Here is a 16,490-nt window from a genome sequence, read left to right as displayed (position 1 = left end):
TGGCAACCCTAAAACTGCTTTGAGGGGAAGCCATCTCATCGCGCCTTTACATTTCGTAACAATATATTTAATTTGTAAAGCATCCAACCTACAGTTTTATGTACATTTACAGATATGTTGTATTTAATGGTAAATATTTCTAATGGCAATTCTGACGTAACTGTTAGAGAATTACCTGTTATTAATTTTATAGCGTTCAATATTTTACACATTTTTTGAAAATTTTTAATAGTAAATTTTATTTTGAAGTGTTACACTGCAAATTGTTTTTATTTTGTTTTACATAAATACATTATATTAATTAATTATGCATAAATTAAACGAATAATTATCATATTCGTTTAATTCGTAAATAAATCTATATCATATTAATTAAACGAATGCTTAGTTGATATTTGTATTCAACGCGTTCTTCTTTAGATTTGTGAGCTAAACTTCGAAAATTGTTTTAGGAAAGTTATTTCAAGTATTTTTAATTTGCTTTAATTAAATTTTACTCACTTTTCTCCTATATATTGCTAAAACAATGCAGAGTTAAAAATTAGTTTAGTTGTACTGATTTCTATTTTACTCTTATCTTCGTGTTTCTAGGCTAGAAAAATTTATTTGCAGTTAGATAAAGTAACTCTATAGCTAAAACCACACATCCTCTTTTATATTGATGAAACATTTATCAATGATGGATAAACTTGCTGTGAAGGATGTTTACAATAACAAAAAACTGAATATTTTGCGTAAAAAAAGCCAAATATTGTCTTTGAACAAAAGTCTTGTTTTCGAAGTTTTATACAAAAGATCTTTATGCATCTGAATTTTCAAACAGAAATATTTGGAGGAATTTAAGAAATGAAAAATGTAAAAATGCATTTCTTAAAGCAGGATATTTTATGAGCTTGCGAAGTCGCCAAATGTCAAAACGCATTGCACTTCTTTCTTGAAAATTCTGTAGAATACAAGACGTTTATCTCTTACTTTTATGGCAGAAATGACAAAGGATTTATACATGTATCAAAACAATTCTAACAATATTTGCATTTTGTTTTTCTACAAAATATTTCGAGTCAAACAGAAGACATAATTCTTAATCTTCAGATTCTGAAATTATTTTTAACCTTTTGCTTGATCGTGTGTCTTGTATTTTGAATGAAGTTATGTTAACCGGCACTTCTGTGAAGTTAAACATTAATAGCCGTGAACTGAAAATAAATTTGTTGTTATCTCAAATTTTGGGTGATATCAATAGTACACGATCAATATCACGACATGATTTTGTTCCAGATTTTCAGTTAAATTCATTTTTTAAAATTTGTTTCCGAATGTTCTACAGAATGCGAAATGCGCATTTTATAAAATAATTCTTAGTAAACAATTTTAATTATTATGTTATCGTCAAAGAAGTATCAAATAAGAAATCAAACAACAAAAATCAGCGTTATATTTGCAAATTTTCACAGAACTAGTTTCGATGGTTTTATCGAACCATTATCCTCAGCTGCCAAAGCGTAAATGAACAAGATAAAATATAGCTATTAGATAAGATAAGAATGGCTTAACAATAGGTAAGCTATTGGTGCCATCTATTGATGAAACGAGAACTAAATCATAATTTCCTTGAAGGCTGAAGACAAAGATGGATTGGGATTAGGGTCGTTAACTGAACGGAAAGATTTTATTTTAAATGTGAAACGCTGCTAGAAAATCTAGTTCACCAATGAAGATTTGTTTTGGATAATTTTGGCAAATCTTATCTAATCACTATATCTTATCTTGTTCGTTTACGCTTTGGCAGACGAGACTGATGGTTCGGTAAAACCATCGAAACTACTTCTGTGAAAATTTGCAAATATAACGCTGATTTTTGTTGTTTGACTTCTTATTTAATATTATGTTATCGCTTATTATTGCGTTATTAATATTATCGCTATTAATGAAGCCACATTCAATAATAGCAACAGAGTAGCTCGTAAATAATCAAAGATGAATACACTAGCAACACCGTATTTAATCCGCTATTTCATTGAATAGCTAAGTCATACTAAATAACGGCTGCTTGACCATCTTGACGTCAATGCAGCATGGTATATCTCTCAACGGATCGGAAGGCATTCATCTCAGATTTGATAGATAGCATTCCACTGATAGAATTCAAAGCTTTTAGGGCTCTCTATCAATCCCTCTATAAACTTCCGAATAGATGAATGTGAATTACTTAATTATCAAAGATGTCCAGTCACAAGAATTTATGACTTAATATGGTCTCAAACTCAGGTTTTTACCATAAGATATCATCTTCGGCTGACGCTTTGAGTGGCGAGTATTTATTATGTGAAAACTATCTTTTTGAATTTGCATACATTGAGACTACTAAAATGATGTATAACGTTTATAATGAAGAAACTTTTAATCTGTAATTCGATACATTTACTATTTTCTCAACCGGCTTATCTAAAGTCTTTGAATGCATTGTGCTTAAAGATTTATCTATCTCAGCTATTATTTGAGCGAAAGATAGGTTATTTACACTTAAACATATATAACAAACTTTCTCTAGTAAATATTTAATGTAAATTTTAGACCCTTTAATGTATTTGACAAAGGAATTACAAAACAAATGAGATGAAACTCGTTTGTTTTCCTAATCTGGTTTAAGTATTAATTATCCTCAGTAAACTGAAACAAAGTTAATATCCAGACACAAGTTAAAGAATGAATTTGTAATGAAGGTTTTTTATCTTGGAAGATATAAGGTTTAAGATTTTTCTACACTTAAAAAAAAATGAATGCAGAACCCATAAATATTATTTCGCATTTTTATCTTCAGTTTCGTTTTACATAAATTCCTCTCTCATTTTAACTTCCTGATTTTCACGCCATTTAGTTGTTCCACTGTTCATATATAGTTTCATAGAATATTACGTTTTTAATGATGTTGTATTCCGTTTTACAGTTTTTAACTATTTTAGACCTAAAGCTGAGTTTACTTTTTATTTTTCCGAATATAATTCCAAATTGCCTAAAATTACAACAGACATTTAAATTTTTTTGCTTCATATGCATTAAGTAAGCAAAAAGCACCCAAATTTTTCCATATTCGGATATATTAATTGAATATTTTTATTGAAAGTTGGAGTCATTAAAAAAGCATGATGGGATTATAAAAATATATTAGTCAAAAATGTTTAAAGCTCTAAAATGATCCGTATTAGAGCGTCTGAAACTTCCATCTTAATTTAAAACTTCGTATTAATTGTTATATTTTTCACTCTTGTAAACCTCAGAATTGTATTAAAACTCGTTTCGAATTCTATGAAATTCGAAATTTTATTTACAATATCAAAAGCAATCATTTAATGCAAGTGCATTTATGCACTATGAATACATTATGAAGCATTTATGATACAGGGTACACTTGGTTCGTTTCTGCCCACTTGGAATTCATGTTTTTATCCTCTCGATTTTAATTACAATTGAATTAATTTTTGTGTTAAAATTTTGAAATAATGAATTTTTATCATCCTAACTTTCTTTTCAACTAATCTTTTACTGTGATTTAATCTCCTAATTATTATATTATGTTAAAGATTATTTTAAAAAGGTAAATAAAAGCAACATCATTAAATTAATACATGTAAGAATTTCAGTGAAAGGAATATGAAACGAAAAAACTTTTATTATTTTTTCCCAAATAATATAAAGTTTTCACATAAAATGCTAATAATATCTTCTAACAACTAATAAATTTATTTACGGCAAAATATACGTTTGAAATTATTTACATGATTCCTCTGGAACTTTATGTTTTCTCGTTTCTTACACGTTACCATTTTCTGACATAAACCAGACAGAATTTATGTAAAAATAAAAGAGCAACTCGAATCTTCAGTAGCGTTCTTTAACTTTTAGTATAGGCTCGATGGGCACTGAAGATATTATTCCAAAAAAGGATTGCAAAGTTGTAGCATTTCCTTTTAATTATGCTTTAGGTTCGAATATCGAATCCGTATATATCGGTATAGTTAAGATCTGAAAATACTGGACCACGAGCTTCTTATTTTTAGTAAAGCCTAACAGAAGATATAGAATACAGAACATGATTTTTTTCTTGAGCCTTCTGAGGATATCTGAATATAAATACATTCTCGAAAGCTTACCACACGGTTATTTTTCTTACATCCCTGGCTGTAGTTTGAAATTTGGAATCTGTATTTGCCCTATTTAAGCCTTTTCTGAATATAAAGTACTGTTTGTCGGGATTCTGAGATTTTGAAATATTCACTTTTGAATGTCTAAGATATTATTTCCAGTCACATTTCTTTAACATTTTGAAACCAGTATATTGTTTCAATGGCTTTCAAAATCCCACCACTCAGAAATCGGATTTTTTCGTGACTACCAAAATTATGTTATGCATTTCATTTGGCAGTTTTTATATTTTCATCGGATAGAAATTTGGGAAACGACTTTTTTCAGACATTGCTCTCATAGAAAACATTAAAATATGTGTTATAAACTGACGCATGAAATTCTTACGAATTAATTCTTGGTGAGACACTGAAATGCTTTATCGGACTCTGGACATTTTATTTCTGTTTTGAACTTACTTTACATAAAAATAATTGCCGGATAATTATTCTTATGTAATTTAAAAAGGGAGTCAAATAATATCAATTACGTTTGATGTTGAGCAGTATTGATGTTGAAGCAAGCATGTAGTATAAACCAATTAAAAGAGCGAAACAAACGGATCTATAATTCAGTATAAATATTTTTGAAGTCATATATAATAGAATCTTCTTCAATCTGTCTTTATATTTACATGGGATACATTTTTACACATTTATTTATATGTTTTTCCTTTTTACGTACGGAGTAATTATTGGCTGGAAAACGTGGCCGCTTTTACATAATCAAAGCTACTATTTTTTCATTTACTGTATGCCTTGCATCATACATCAGTGCATAGACTAACACTTAAATGTTACGTAAAACTTCTAATTTTTAAAAAGGTTTTTCGCTGTTTAAATTAAAACTATATCAGCATGCGTTCTCAGTATGCAAGAATTTCACGTCTTTCAAGATTGCTAAGACTAATTTTGACTTTTGAAGAAATGAAACAAAGCTTTTATTTCCACGAGAAAAAAATCATTGAATTCATTCAGTAGCTCGTCGTGATAGAATTCCGAATCTTTCTGCAGTAGATTCAGCGTTTTGTTAAAAGCAGTGCACCGCCAGCTTTATTTCCTCTTCGACGTTAGGAAGATGACGAAGCGTAAAAAAGTGATCCTTTTACAATACTTGTTCCGGAAAGAAAAAAAAGGAAATAAATATACTCACCATTTTCTACAATACACTACGGGCATTCGTTACTGCTCCCTTCTATTCTGTTTACCTAACTCCAATTGCATGGAATCGGAGATAGGAATCTCAGTTGGTAAGTAAAGAGAGCGAAAAATAATTCAACAAGCCTGAACTGAGTAGTCTGTTATGCCGAAATTATTCAGAATTTATTCATTTAAATAGCAAATTATACTCATCTGCTTTCTGTAATACGAAGCTCAAAATGCAAATACAAATGTCTTAAAGTATGTTTCATATCAAAAACTTTGGTACAATGATAAAGATATTTATCTGAGAGAAAAGAGGCATTTTATAACCGTTTGTATCGGGTTGTTTAGAACTGAATGAAACCACCAAAGGATTCTATAATGCTTTGAAAAATTATTAGAAAAGACTTCTGGTAATGATGAAGTTACGTACACTGATATAGATGAAAACTGAAGGTAATAGCTTCAGATAATTCTTTCGCTTTTGTTAAATGCTTTGAATGTTTTTGTGGTTTTCCAAATGTATATACCAGCTAAATCTCAAGACATACAGAAAAACATCCCTACCCTTGAATAAATAGAATTCTTATGATTTACCCTTTTCAGTTAAACAAGCAAGTGATCAAATAAAAGTCCGTTAGTTGACTGATTTGTCATATTCATTCCCGAAAACATAGGAGAAAAAAGAGGCCATGTTCTAGAGCAGATTAACCCGTCTCATCGCTGAACGGTTAAACATCATTGTGGGCGGAGTTTATGGTGATGTTCATTTGAATTGTCATTGGCCAAGTTCAAGCTGCTTTCCTAGCTGTGCACAGTAGGCTTATATGCGGTCCGGTCTCACCCAACGTATTATTTATGAAACTGAAATTTTGTCTAACCTCTGAGCTTCTACTGAAAGTTGATCACACTATCTTCTTATGTAATAAATGGGAAGCTACTGTACTACCCTCCACAAACGGCAGTAGATAATAATTTTGTAAATATCTGTCCGATGGATGAGTTTTCGCCATTTTCCCTTCTTTAAGACTGGAAAACCTACAAAGACGTTTTACCTGTAAAACTTAACTCTATAGCCATATCATTTACCTAGAATTTGAAGTAAAGTTTGCTTCTAATAATGGCCCATTTAAAGTAAAACTGCAGAAGCCACTAATATTTATTGTTTAATACTATTCATTGATCACGTGCGCCCTCATACATTGATGTTACTCGAATACTTGTAAGAAATATCCTGTTATTCCACATGAGCTGTTACAATGTAAATATTTAGCACATTGAGCTGGCAATTGGAACATCCACGAATCTAATAACATTCAGAATTAGTTAATTTTTCACATGTCCTGCTCCGAGAAGCTTAATAGCCTTTCCACCGTAAGCGATTCATTTTTGATTAAAAACAGAATTGATATAAAGAATAAGATAAAATTAGTTTTATTTCCATTACTTGAAGAGGCTATTGCGTAGAGGTACCATAAATGTGGATACATTTAAGTATCATAAAAAGTCAACAAATTGGCCCATTAGAGTGTGCTTTGCATCTAAAGATGCTCGAGAAGATGGGCTATTAATTTCATTATTATTCTGAAAAAAAAAACTGTTCATCAACTATTTCCTGAATACATGGCCTATTAGTATGCACTATAAATACAGAATAATAAAAATTAGGATCATGCAGCATTTGTTTGCTTGCATTTCCGAACATATTGCAAGTCTACTAATGGTGTAGCAATCCACCACCAGCTTTCAGGTGAGCATCTTGTTTTAAAGGATTTAAATTTGCATGTTTTTGTTATATAAGAACAACCGAAGCTTCCCAAAGGATCTAGAGTGCTTTCCGCCACTGACAAGCGGAGTTTTGCAATCAGATAAATCGCACTCTGACGCGCATATTAGTTTGTTTTATATGCTATTTTTTAAACCAACCAAACATTATCGCAGGCAATTCGTTTAGGAAATTATATACAATGGTAAAGGTAAAAATATCTGTTTCTTTCTCAATATAACTTTAAAAAAAAAAAGCTACCTATCCAAAATGCAGCACCTTCAAGCAAGAGTTTCGACTTCTAGAACAAGAAGAAATCAATATTTGTGTAACCGGCATGGCCAAACATATTTGCTGCTATATGCTTCGGCATTGAAAGAATGAGAATTTGGATGTTTTAGAACTTGGAATATACAGATCATGCTGTTGCTCTCTTGCGTAATTTTATCTGGCGTAGCGTAATTGTCTAGTGTTACATGTCAGTTTTGGTAGCGCTGTGCCTTTTTTAAACATGCCTTTAGACAAGTTTTAAAGCTAAAGGAGAACTAATGGCTCTAAAACTTTAGAAACGTAATAGTACAAGTTAACTGGGGCAGTCTGCAGGTAGCAGACCCTCGACCTACCACGGGTCAACTGATAATGCCTTCCCATTCTGCCCTAAAAAATATAGAAGCATATAGCAAACTTTAGAAGAATTTACAAAGAAAGGTTGAGGAAAGGAGCAACTGAAGCATTTCAAAGAATCTAGTGTTTACCTATTATTGTACATCGTACAATCCAAAAGTACACCCCGCATCCAGTATTTATAACAAATAATAATTTAATACTTAAAGATATTATAGTATAGTTTCAGTACAATTTGAAATTCAAAAATTAAATTTAGAGCACCTGTTTTGATGTAAAAAAATAACAGATAAACATAATAAGATAAATATAATAAGTATTGGTAACCCACTGTTATAAGGAACTGGAAGAGTAATATTAAAGACGTTTTCTTCAAATTGTGCAGTACACCTTTTCTTTTCTTGAAACAATTATGCTATGCAGAAAATTTTCGCATTTCCTTGTATATATTTTTAATCAATCTCTATTTTCTCCAATTTACAGCTGCCTAGTTTTGTTAAGTATTTCCATTGTGGTCATGAAACAGGCAGCTCTTCAATGAAAAAACTAATTCGGAATTTTTCTTTGTTATTCTCTTTTGATATGTTTCTTAAATTTCTTGTCATTTAGAATTTCATTTTTATAAACTGCAATTTTTATTTGCTCATTCTTTACACGATATCCTCTGTTTATTTGCTTATGGCATTTGAATAATTAGTTAATTTAGTTTTTATCTATTTCTGTATTTTACTTTGATTTACTATAATCTCTTTATACGCGAATTGGTTTTCCCCCTTTAGTTTTAAAGCGCAATCGCGATAAAAAATAAGCAACAAACACTAAAAGAAAAGTTACCAGTATTAAGAGGGAAATTAAAACATACAGTTCAGAAGCAGCGATAGTTCCCTATAGTTGGAAAATATGAGCCGAAGACACCATTTGCACGATGAAATAGCTTATAGGACTGTTGGGATGCTGCAAACTGGTTCAAGACAATCTACTCTTGCGAGAGAGATGAATGTGCATTGTACTTTCATCAATAGCTGTGAAATCGTTAGAAAAGGGGTCAAAAGCCCTGTAAAAGACGTGGGTTTGGACGCCGGAGTATTGCCACAACAGCTGATAATGGCTTCCTGTTGCCGGTAGATCACTAACAGCACGACAATTGACGGGGTATTTTTCTGCTGGTGCAGGACGTTTAATACCCGCAAACTGTGTCGCGTCGACTGCATGAAGTTCTGAAGTACAGGCCAACGACTTGTGTTTGGGTTCCTTTGTTCCCATTGCATGTCAGAACAAGGTTGGTTTGAGCTCGTGAACATCGCAGTTGGACACCAGAGCAGTGAGTTCATATACCCTTTGCGGATAACTCTCTTTTTAACATCCAGAACGATTCCCAAAGGGCAATTATATGGCACGTTTGGGCTTGTTTTATCGGGCGCCAAACCTGTTCGAAAGAGGCAATTACAGATGAGGAGGCTTACGTGCACTCCGTGTATAAAATGACACTTGTGGTTTTTACTTTCAACGAATAGACGCGCCGACCTCTACGTTATTCCTGATGGTTCCGTCATGGCCATCCGATATCGCTACGAAACTCTACACCCTCTTATGCGCTCTTTTATCGCTGTACCGACGCGATATTTTTGGGCGATAATTTCCGCCCACATAAAGCTCGAGTGATGCGGAGTTATCTGGAAAGTGAAAGCATTTCTCATTCGCCGTGCCCTGCTTATCACTGGACCTGAATCTTATAGAGCATGGATGGGATATGTTGGGACGACGAAAATCTGGTCGAGGTGTCGTCAGCACCCTCGATGAACTCCGATATGCATTACTACAGAAACGAGCGCTAGTGAAATAACACGCGATCAGCAATATTATTGGCTTTTACCTCGCCGTTATCAAGCATGCATTTCAGCTGGAGGGTATCATAACGCGTTATTAGCGCGCTGTTTCCACTGTACATTCTTACTAACTATTTGGTCTTTCGCTAGTCTACATGATAGTCGTAATACATGTGGTTTGTATGTCTTTGATTTATTGTTTTCTATATGATCTACTAGTAATATGATCTTTTTGAAGGAGAAAGGCTATTTTTTGTTCTTAATCGAAATACTTTACAAAATATCTTGTACTCTATTAATGTAATCATATCATCCTGTACTTGCAATACGTTACTCAAATAGGTTCAATCTAAAGCAGTATCGGTCTCTATTTCAGTTAAGATTATTGAACAGAAAAGCAAGTTCTAGAACATACTATCTTATAAATTGATACTAACTAAAAAAATGCTCATAGTGTTTTTACTCCCCCAAAATTTATGGTTATGTCAGGAAAGTAATGCTTCCAGCCAATATATGTGATGGTGAGTTTTCAGTGAATAAGCACGATTTAGAAGCTCCGCATCACGTTTTTACTATTTATACAATACTGTCTGTGCATGTGGTGACGATTTTGTTTGTTCACGATAACTCTTACATGAAACTTCTAAAATTTTCTGTTTTCCATATTTAAGTTCTCTATGTAAAGATTTGATTAGATTTTAGGTAAAACGGAACAACCAGATTGATACTTTATAGAAAGCTAATAACAATCTAAATGAATAATCGGAAGTGGTACTTTTCTTGAAACGCATAATAGTTTTTAATGAAAAACTGTATTAAAATATAATCCGAAACTTCTCCGTTTTGGTATTTAAGGCTTCTATTTCAATGGAAACAGATTAGATCATATTATATGTTTGCTAAAACTGGTAAATCGGAAGCGAATTTTACTTAAAGCACTGAACAAACTTATTTAAAAGGTTTTATTATGAGATATTCCAAAATTTCTCAAATTTTGTATTTAAAATGGCTATATGACTATATTGCACTTATAAGCATCAAATATATTTTTGTAATTATGCTAAATTCAAAGAAAGTAAGATGATTATGAAGATGAGATCTCATTGTGAAACAATAAAATGTGTCAGCCTCAGTCCTAAACTTTGTGTTCGTCTAAATTTTCTGTTGAATCACTTTACAAATAAAAAGATACTGCCACCAAATGTTATCCCACTTTTATAAAGTAATACCACTCTTAGTTTTAAAGAAATAATACAGTAAATATAAATAATGTAGCGAATACAAAGTGAAATGAAAGGCAACACTGAACAATCTATCAATAATTCTAAAGATACGCTGCTTTAAAAATTTTGTGACTGTTAAGTCACTGATTTGTGAATTCGACACTCTGTACGACCAGAGGATATGCTACGATTGATGTGGTATTTTCAAATCAAATTGGAAGAACGGATGTGTACATAAGCACGTAGATATATCATAATCAATTGTATGATAGAATAAAATAGTTAAAAATTTGCGCTGTCTATAATTAACATTGAGTCAAAAATTTTATAACAAGTTAGATTTATTTACAAATGATCAACCAGAAATTAAATCTCAGTTATCCTTTCACCTCGCTGCTGTTCCGCGAATTCCATAGCTTATTATAGAATTGGCGGGAGGTCATGTGCTGGCCACATCAGACATTTTTTCCTTGCTTTCCTTCTTTTAGCAGTGATTTTTCCTGATCCATCAAGAAGAGTTATATCCAGAACGCTTTGATTTTTAAACACTCTTTCTAATTTGTACTTGCTCGACGATATTACCTTATTTTTTACCTTTAACGGCAAAATAATTGCTTTCACAGTTCCATTCGTTTACTTTTCAGATAATTAATTACTTCACTTTCCTTTCTACTTAAAACCGTAGTTTCACGCCAGCTTGTATTATTAATTATTTCTTTCGTAGAACAGATTCTCTGTTTTCCATTTGCGACATTTTAGAACTTAAACGATGCATGAAATCTATCTAATTTGTTTACAGGACCGTATGTGTTATTTTTCTCACTTTTTGTGATAGAGAAATATATCTTGCTTTAAATTAAAGCGCATATCTTTCATTAATTATTCATAAACCGTTTAAGTTACATTACGAAGAATTTCATGAGAAACACACCACACTAATAAATTCGTACGCAGGCTTGCAAATCAAAGAAAAATTTTAAAAAATTATTTTCAACCGATATACAATGAAGAATGGAGTCGTCTAAATTATGAATCTCCATATATCGAAAAAGATACCCGCACAATTCTAGATACATTTTTATGACTCTCGCTCCTAATTTTTCTTACAAAGTATTTTCTAATTATGAAAACCAATAAATATCTCTAAACTGATCTCATCTAGGTTACTAATTTGATCACATTGAAACGAGCTTTAAAACATTATCAACTCAGTTAAACTCATCCAGCTTGTTATCGATTATGTGTACAAATTCCTTTTATTATTAAATTAATTTCCTTAATAAATAGAAATTCGTTACCTAAATCTCATTAAAAGTTTTAATTGATCCTACTACTGAATATTCAATATTTCATGCATTTATGACTTTCTCTTCATTGAGATAAACTTCATAATTATATTTTTTATTATACGGTTTCTTATTGCTCATGAATGATTTCTTTCTTCAATGCCATTATTAAAATTAGTTTTCATTAAATTTATGATTTCTATGAAAGGGATAGTTATTAAATACAACACTGAACTTCAAAACTGTATTAAAAGTAGAACTAAAATATTTACTCTTTTCTTTCACAGACTGTAACCGCACCTACTACGGTTTATCAGATGTTAAATACCCTCTTCGTTTGAGTGAACGTAGATCGCCAACCTGTACGCTCACATTCGTCGCTGCAGGAGGCAGGTATGGAGAGCGCATCGAAATCACTTTCTTATCGTTCCAGATTGGGATCTTCGAGCTGGATAGGTGAGTAAAAGTCTTTAATAACAAAAACATTTTTAGTCGTTTGATTATTCTTCCAAAGGCTTATTAAAAGCTGGATGTACTTCTGCATCAAACAAGTTGTAACCTGATTCTTATCATTTAGCAACTTAACGAAAAGTATAAATGTGCCTTATCAAATGCAGCGTAGAGAAAAAATATTTTTCTACTTTTATTTTATTTATTATTTTCACATTTTCAACCTATGAAGCAAAGTTTATAGAATAAAACTACCACAGCATTGCACTGAAATATTGTACAAATCCTGATTCCTGATGCTTTCTTAGTAACCTGGAAGCTTTCTTAGTTTCCTGGAGGTGTAAAACCCTGTCAAAATAAGTATATCGGATTCGGTGTATGTTGCATTGGTATATAAAGGTTTCAGACATTAGTTTATCCAGAAGTGAGGATTTAACTTATTTCTACTTCCAAGAGTAAGCTGCCGATTTCAAATTAATAGCAAAAGCTTCAAATCATAAATCTAAAGCTTTCAAATTAAGGTTTTCAATGTCTGAATATTTGAAAATCAATTTTCTCTCTGGCGATTTGCAATACGCAAATCTGCAGTAAAGTCTATTTGTGATAATGAAATTTTAATATCTTTTTAAAAGCAATAATAATGATGATAATAATAAAGAGAACGAAATGAAACTAAGGGTTTCAATGACCAGGCTGTAATCAGTATGGCTGGAAGACTGAATTGAAAGGAGAGTTCCGCTTAGTTAAATGGAAATTTAAGCTAAAGCATTTATCCTTTCCAATAACTTAAAAACTTCTAATGAGACAGAAAATGAAAGGGAGTGAAGTAATAAAAATTTACGGTAAGGCAGGAATAGCTTTTCTGTTTTAAGCAAACCTGGCTTTCACAATGTTTGCATTGTTGGTGAATCAGTTGCAGTAATATGTTTGCTTGAAGATACGAGATATTACTTGAAATTATACAAAAAGTGGCTACAAAACTAAACAAACACCCAATGTTAATGAAACGAGTTGGTTTAAGAAAACGATTCTCTCATGCACCTTTGTAGTAGCTAGTAAAAACTTGTATCTTGCAGATAAATTTTGGAAAGATTGTCTCCCACTTTTATAAAGTGAAAATATCGTAGAGGGTTTGGAACAAAACCGATATTTGTGTTTCGTGCAGAAATTTTTAAAACTTTTATAATGCTATCAAAAAATAATGCCAGAATGTTGTCCAGTTCGACTAAGAAAGCATTAGTAAAAAAAAAAAAAAAAAAAAAAAAAAAAAAAAACTTATGAAAGTTTGGTTTATTAGCTACGTTTGTCCGTCAACAGAATTTTATTTCAAAGAAAATGAATTAGACTTTAAGGTTGTATTTATCTTAGATAATACCCCTGATGAGCTCATGGCTTCTTTCATTTAAATGGAAACATACAAATAATATTCATCTACAAAATGCGTCATTGATCTTGCAAATATCATTGATCCAACAAATGGATCACGGTGTCACTGCGAAATTTAAGTCCTAGTTTCGCTTCACGCTTTCACAAGGCATAAAACTTCAACGCAAAAAATGCAATTAATTTAGCAGGACATCGGGGAAGCTATAACATCCGAAATGTTATCGAAAATACGCAAGCAAACAAATGTTTTTGCTCATGATGACTTCGAAAAACAGTTATACTGGAATTGAAGCTAGCAAATAGCAACAGAGAGCTCTTGGCACCTGGATGAGAATCCCAAACACCGATCTTCATTAATCGTCAGGCTCTTAGCGCCTTTGCTCAGGTCTCCGGAAATTATTTACACAAATCGCAGGTGTCGTTAAGAGCTCCCATGCAACCTGAATTTGGGATTGCTCTGTCTCCAGTATACTAGCAATTATTCCGCCATCTGTATGTTGGTGGCTGATTTCTCATTCTACTGCCCTGCTTATAAAAATGTAACAAAATTTTGCTACTTATATGGCTATCGTCAATGTGTGTAAATAAAATAAGAACAAAGCAGCAAAGTACTGCGTTTTATACCTAACATTTACCACAACACCAACTACACGCATAAATATGGTTCGATGCTCGAGAGCAATACTATTAGATTAATATTTGACATACTTTCCTGTTTTAGTTCCGCAACTTTCAGAAAGAGGAAAAAAAGGACGTGTTTATATTTTTAATTCTAAAGAAGAACGTATGTATTTCGTCCTTTACTTTGAAAGCTATAGAGTTCATAAACCACTCGTAAAGCAGCAATACAGTCAATCAATTAAACTTTAAAATTTTTTCTTAGTTAAAGTCCTTCCCTTTTTTATATTTACAAATTTTGAGATTCATGAAAATGACCCTATTCATCTAGTATTAAAAGATAATAAAGGATATTACATAAAAATAAATAAAAACAAAATTACGATGATACAAAATTCAATAAAAATACAGTAAATATCAAATAATTATAAACAAATATACACAGATATTTACACGAACTTACAGAGTAAATTGTTCATCACGATTTATTTCTGATGAAGCACTGTATCCGAAATTAAACGTTCAGAATTGCAGAATTTTCATTCCTATGTCGATGACCATTTCTCGTAGTTTCAATTATTATATTTTCGCGTCACACATGATTGAGCGTTGGAGTTCATTGAAATAATGGATTGTACTTTATGATAGCTGTTTTATTATTACAATTATCTTGAAATACTAGTTGTATATTAAATGCCGTGCACAAGTAAATTATTTCGTATATGAAATGAGCTCACAGATTATCATTGTCATTGGTTGTCATTGTTTACTTTGACAAGTGAATTCAATGTTTGCTGATTCGGTAGAACAAAAGATATTAGAGTGAGGATTTAAGTATTTATAATTAAATTTAAATAAATTAAACTGGCTATTAAATTTTATAATAACTTCAGGTTAGTTCTTTATTCAAACCGTATTTCTGTTAATATTAAAGCATATGCTTACTATTGCTTTTAGAAAGACAAGTGCAATACGCCATTTTCCCTCCCAAATGCCTTGAGGGAAAAGAGTTTATGTATTGGGTGGGTTAAAAGGGTGCAAGTCCTATTCTGAGAAAGACGTCTCCAAAATTTTCGATCAGATTATTCGAATGAAATGAAATATGGAATACCAGATTCAATTTCGGATTCAAATTTTTTGCTTTCTTTTCTTAAGCTTCAGAGTGAAGATCATTCTAGATTAAATCTTTCATTCTCCCTCTCTTCACATTTAGAATTTTTTTAACAACGAGCAGATCATGAGTATAGGGTATCGTTTCACTTTCCAAATGTCTGAATATAAATGCTATGTATTTAAATAAAATTAAAAGCACATTTTAAATCTATGAACGATTGTAATTTAAATATCTTCTTATATGTGATTAAAGTTGCAATTAGTTTGTTTTATTGTATTTTTTATAGTTTAAATATCTTTTTATTTTACACTACGATTAATTCATTTTTAAAAAAAAAATTACTTTAATCTTGTCATAAACATTTATTTTATAGAACTTTTGTTGAAAAGCCTTTTCAATTACTTTTATGGAAGTTAATTATTTTAATCAGATTTATTAAAAAATATATATTAGTTTTGAGTATAAATAATTTTATAAAGTCTCTTGTCCCTTGGAACCATAAAATGCAAATGTTTGAAGTCTTAAAAGTAAATTATCATTTTCTCTTGCACAGTATCACAGAGACAGGGAAAGGGGTGTAGAGGACACTTTTATTTAACTCAAAAAAAGTTGACAGAAGGCACTACTCTTGTTACAGAATACAGTCAGCAATTATGGCTGAAATCAAGGTAAAGAATTTGAATTACTAAATAATAGTAAGTTAGCCTAGCGGCTGCACAATTAAAGTAACATCGCAAGTTGGCTCTGATCTAGATCGGTGTGACAAGATTAATGGCAAGAATAACGCAAAGCTGTAGAATACTATTCTCCTGAGAACAGAAATTCGCAATATGACTTTCAACAGGCAGAATATTGTAAATCTACCCTCTAAAAC

The 16,490-nt window shown here is 31.5% G+C and overlaps 1 protein-coding gene across 1 annotated transcript in view; it reads left to right on the top strand.

Moving 5' to 3' along the window:
• LOC118189649 (uncharacterized) overlaps positions 1 to 16,490 on the top strand; it is a 632,173-nt gene that overhangs the window by 545,760 nt on the left and 69,923 nt on the right. Inside the window, exon 4 of the mRNA XM_085815570.1 lies at positions 12,336 to 12,504. Within this exon, the coding sequence (XP_085671696.1) occupies positions 12,336 to 12,504 (169 nt within the window). The remainder of the gene's footprint in view (positions 1 to 12,335; positions 12,505 to 16,490) is intronic.

Source organism: Stegodyphus dumicola, chromosome 4, assembly GCF_044657685.1.
Source record: "Stegodyphus dumicola isolate Sdum_Otavi_A_Nest chromosome 4, ASM4465768v1".
Taxonomy (NCBI): domain Eukaryota; kingdom Metazoa; phylum Arthropoda; class Arachnida; order Araneae; family Eresidae; genus Stegodyphus; species Stegodyphus dumicola.
The sequence above is the reverse complement of the archived record's forward strand: the minus strand, read 5'-3'. Positions and strand labels throughout refer to the sequence as shown.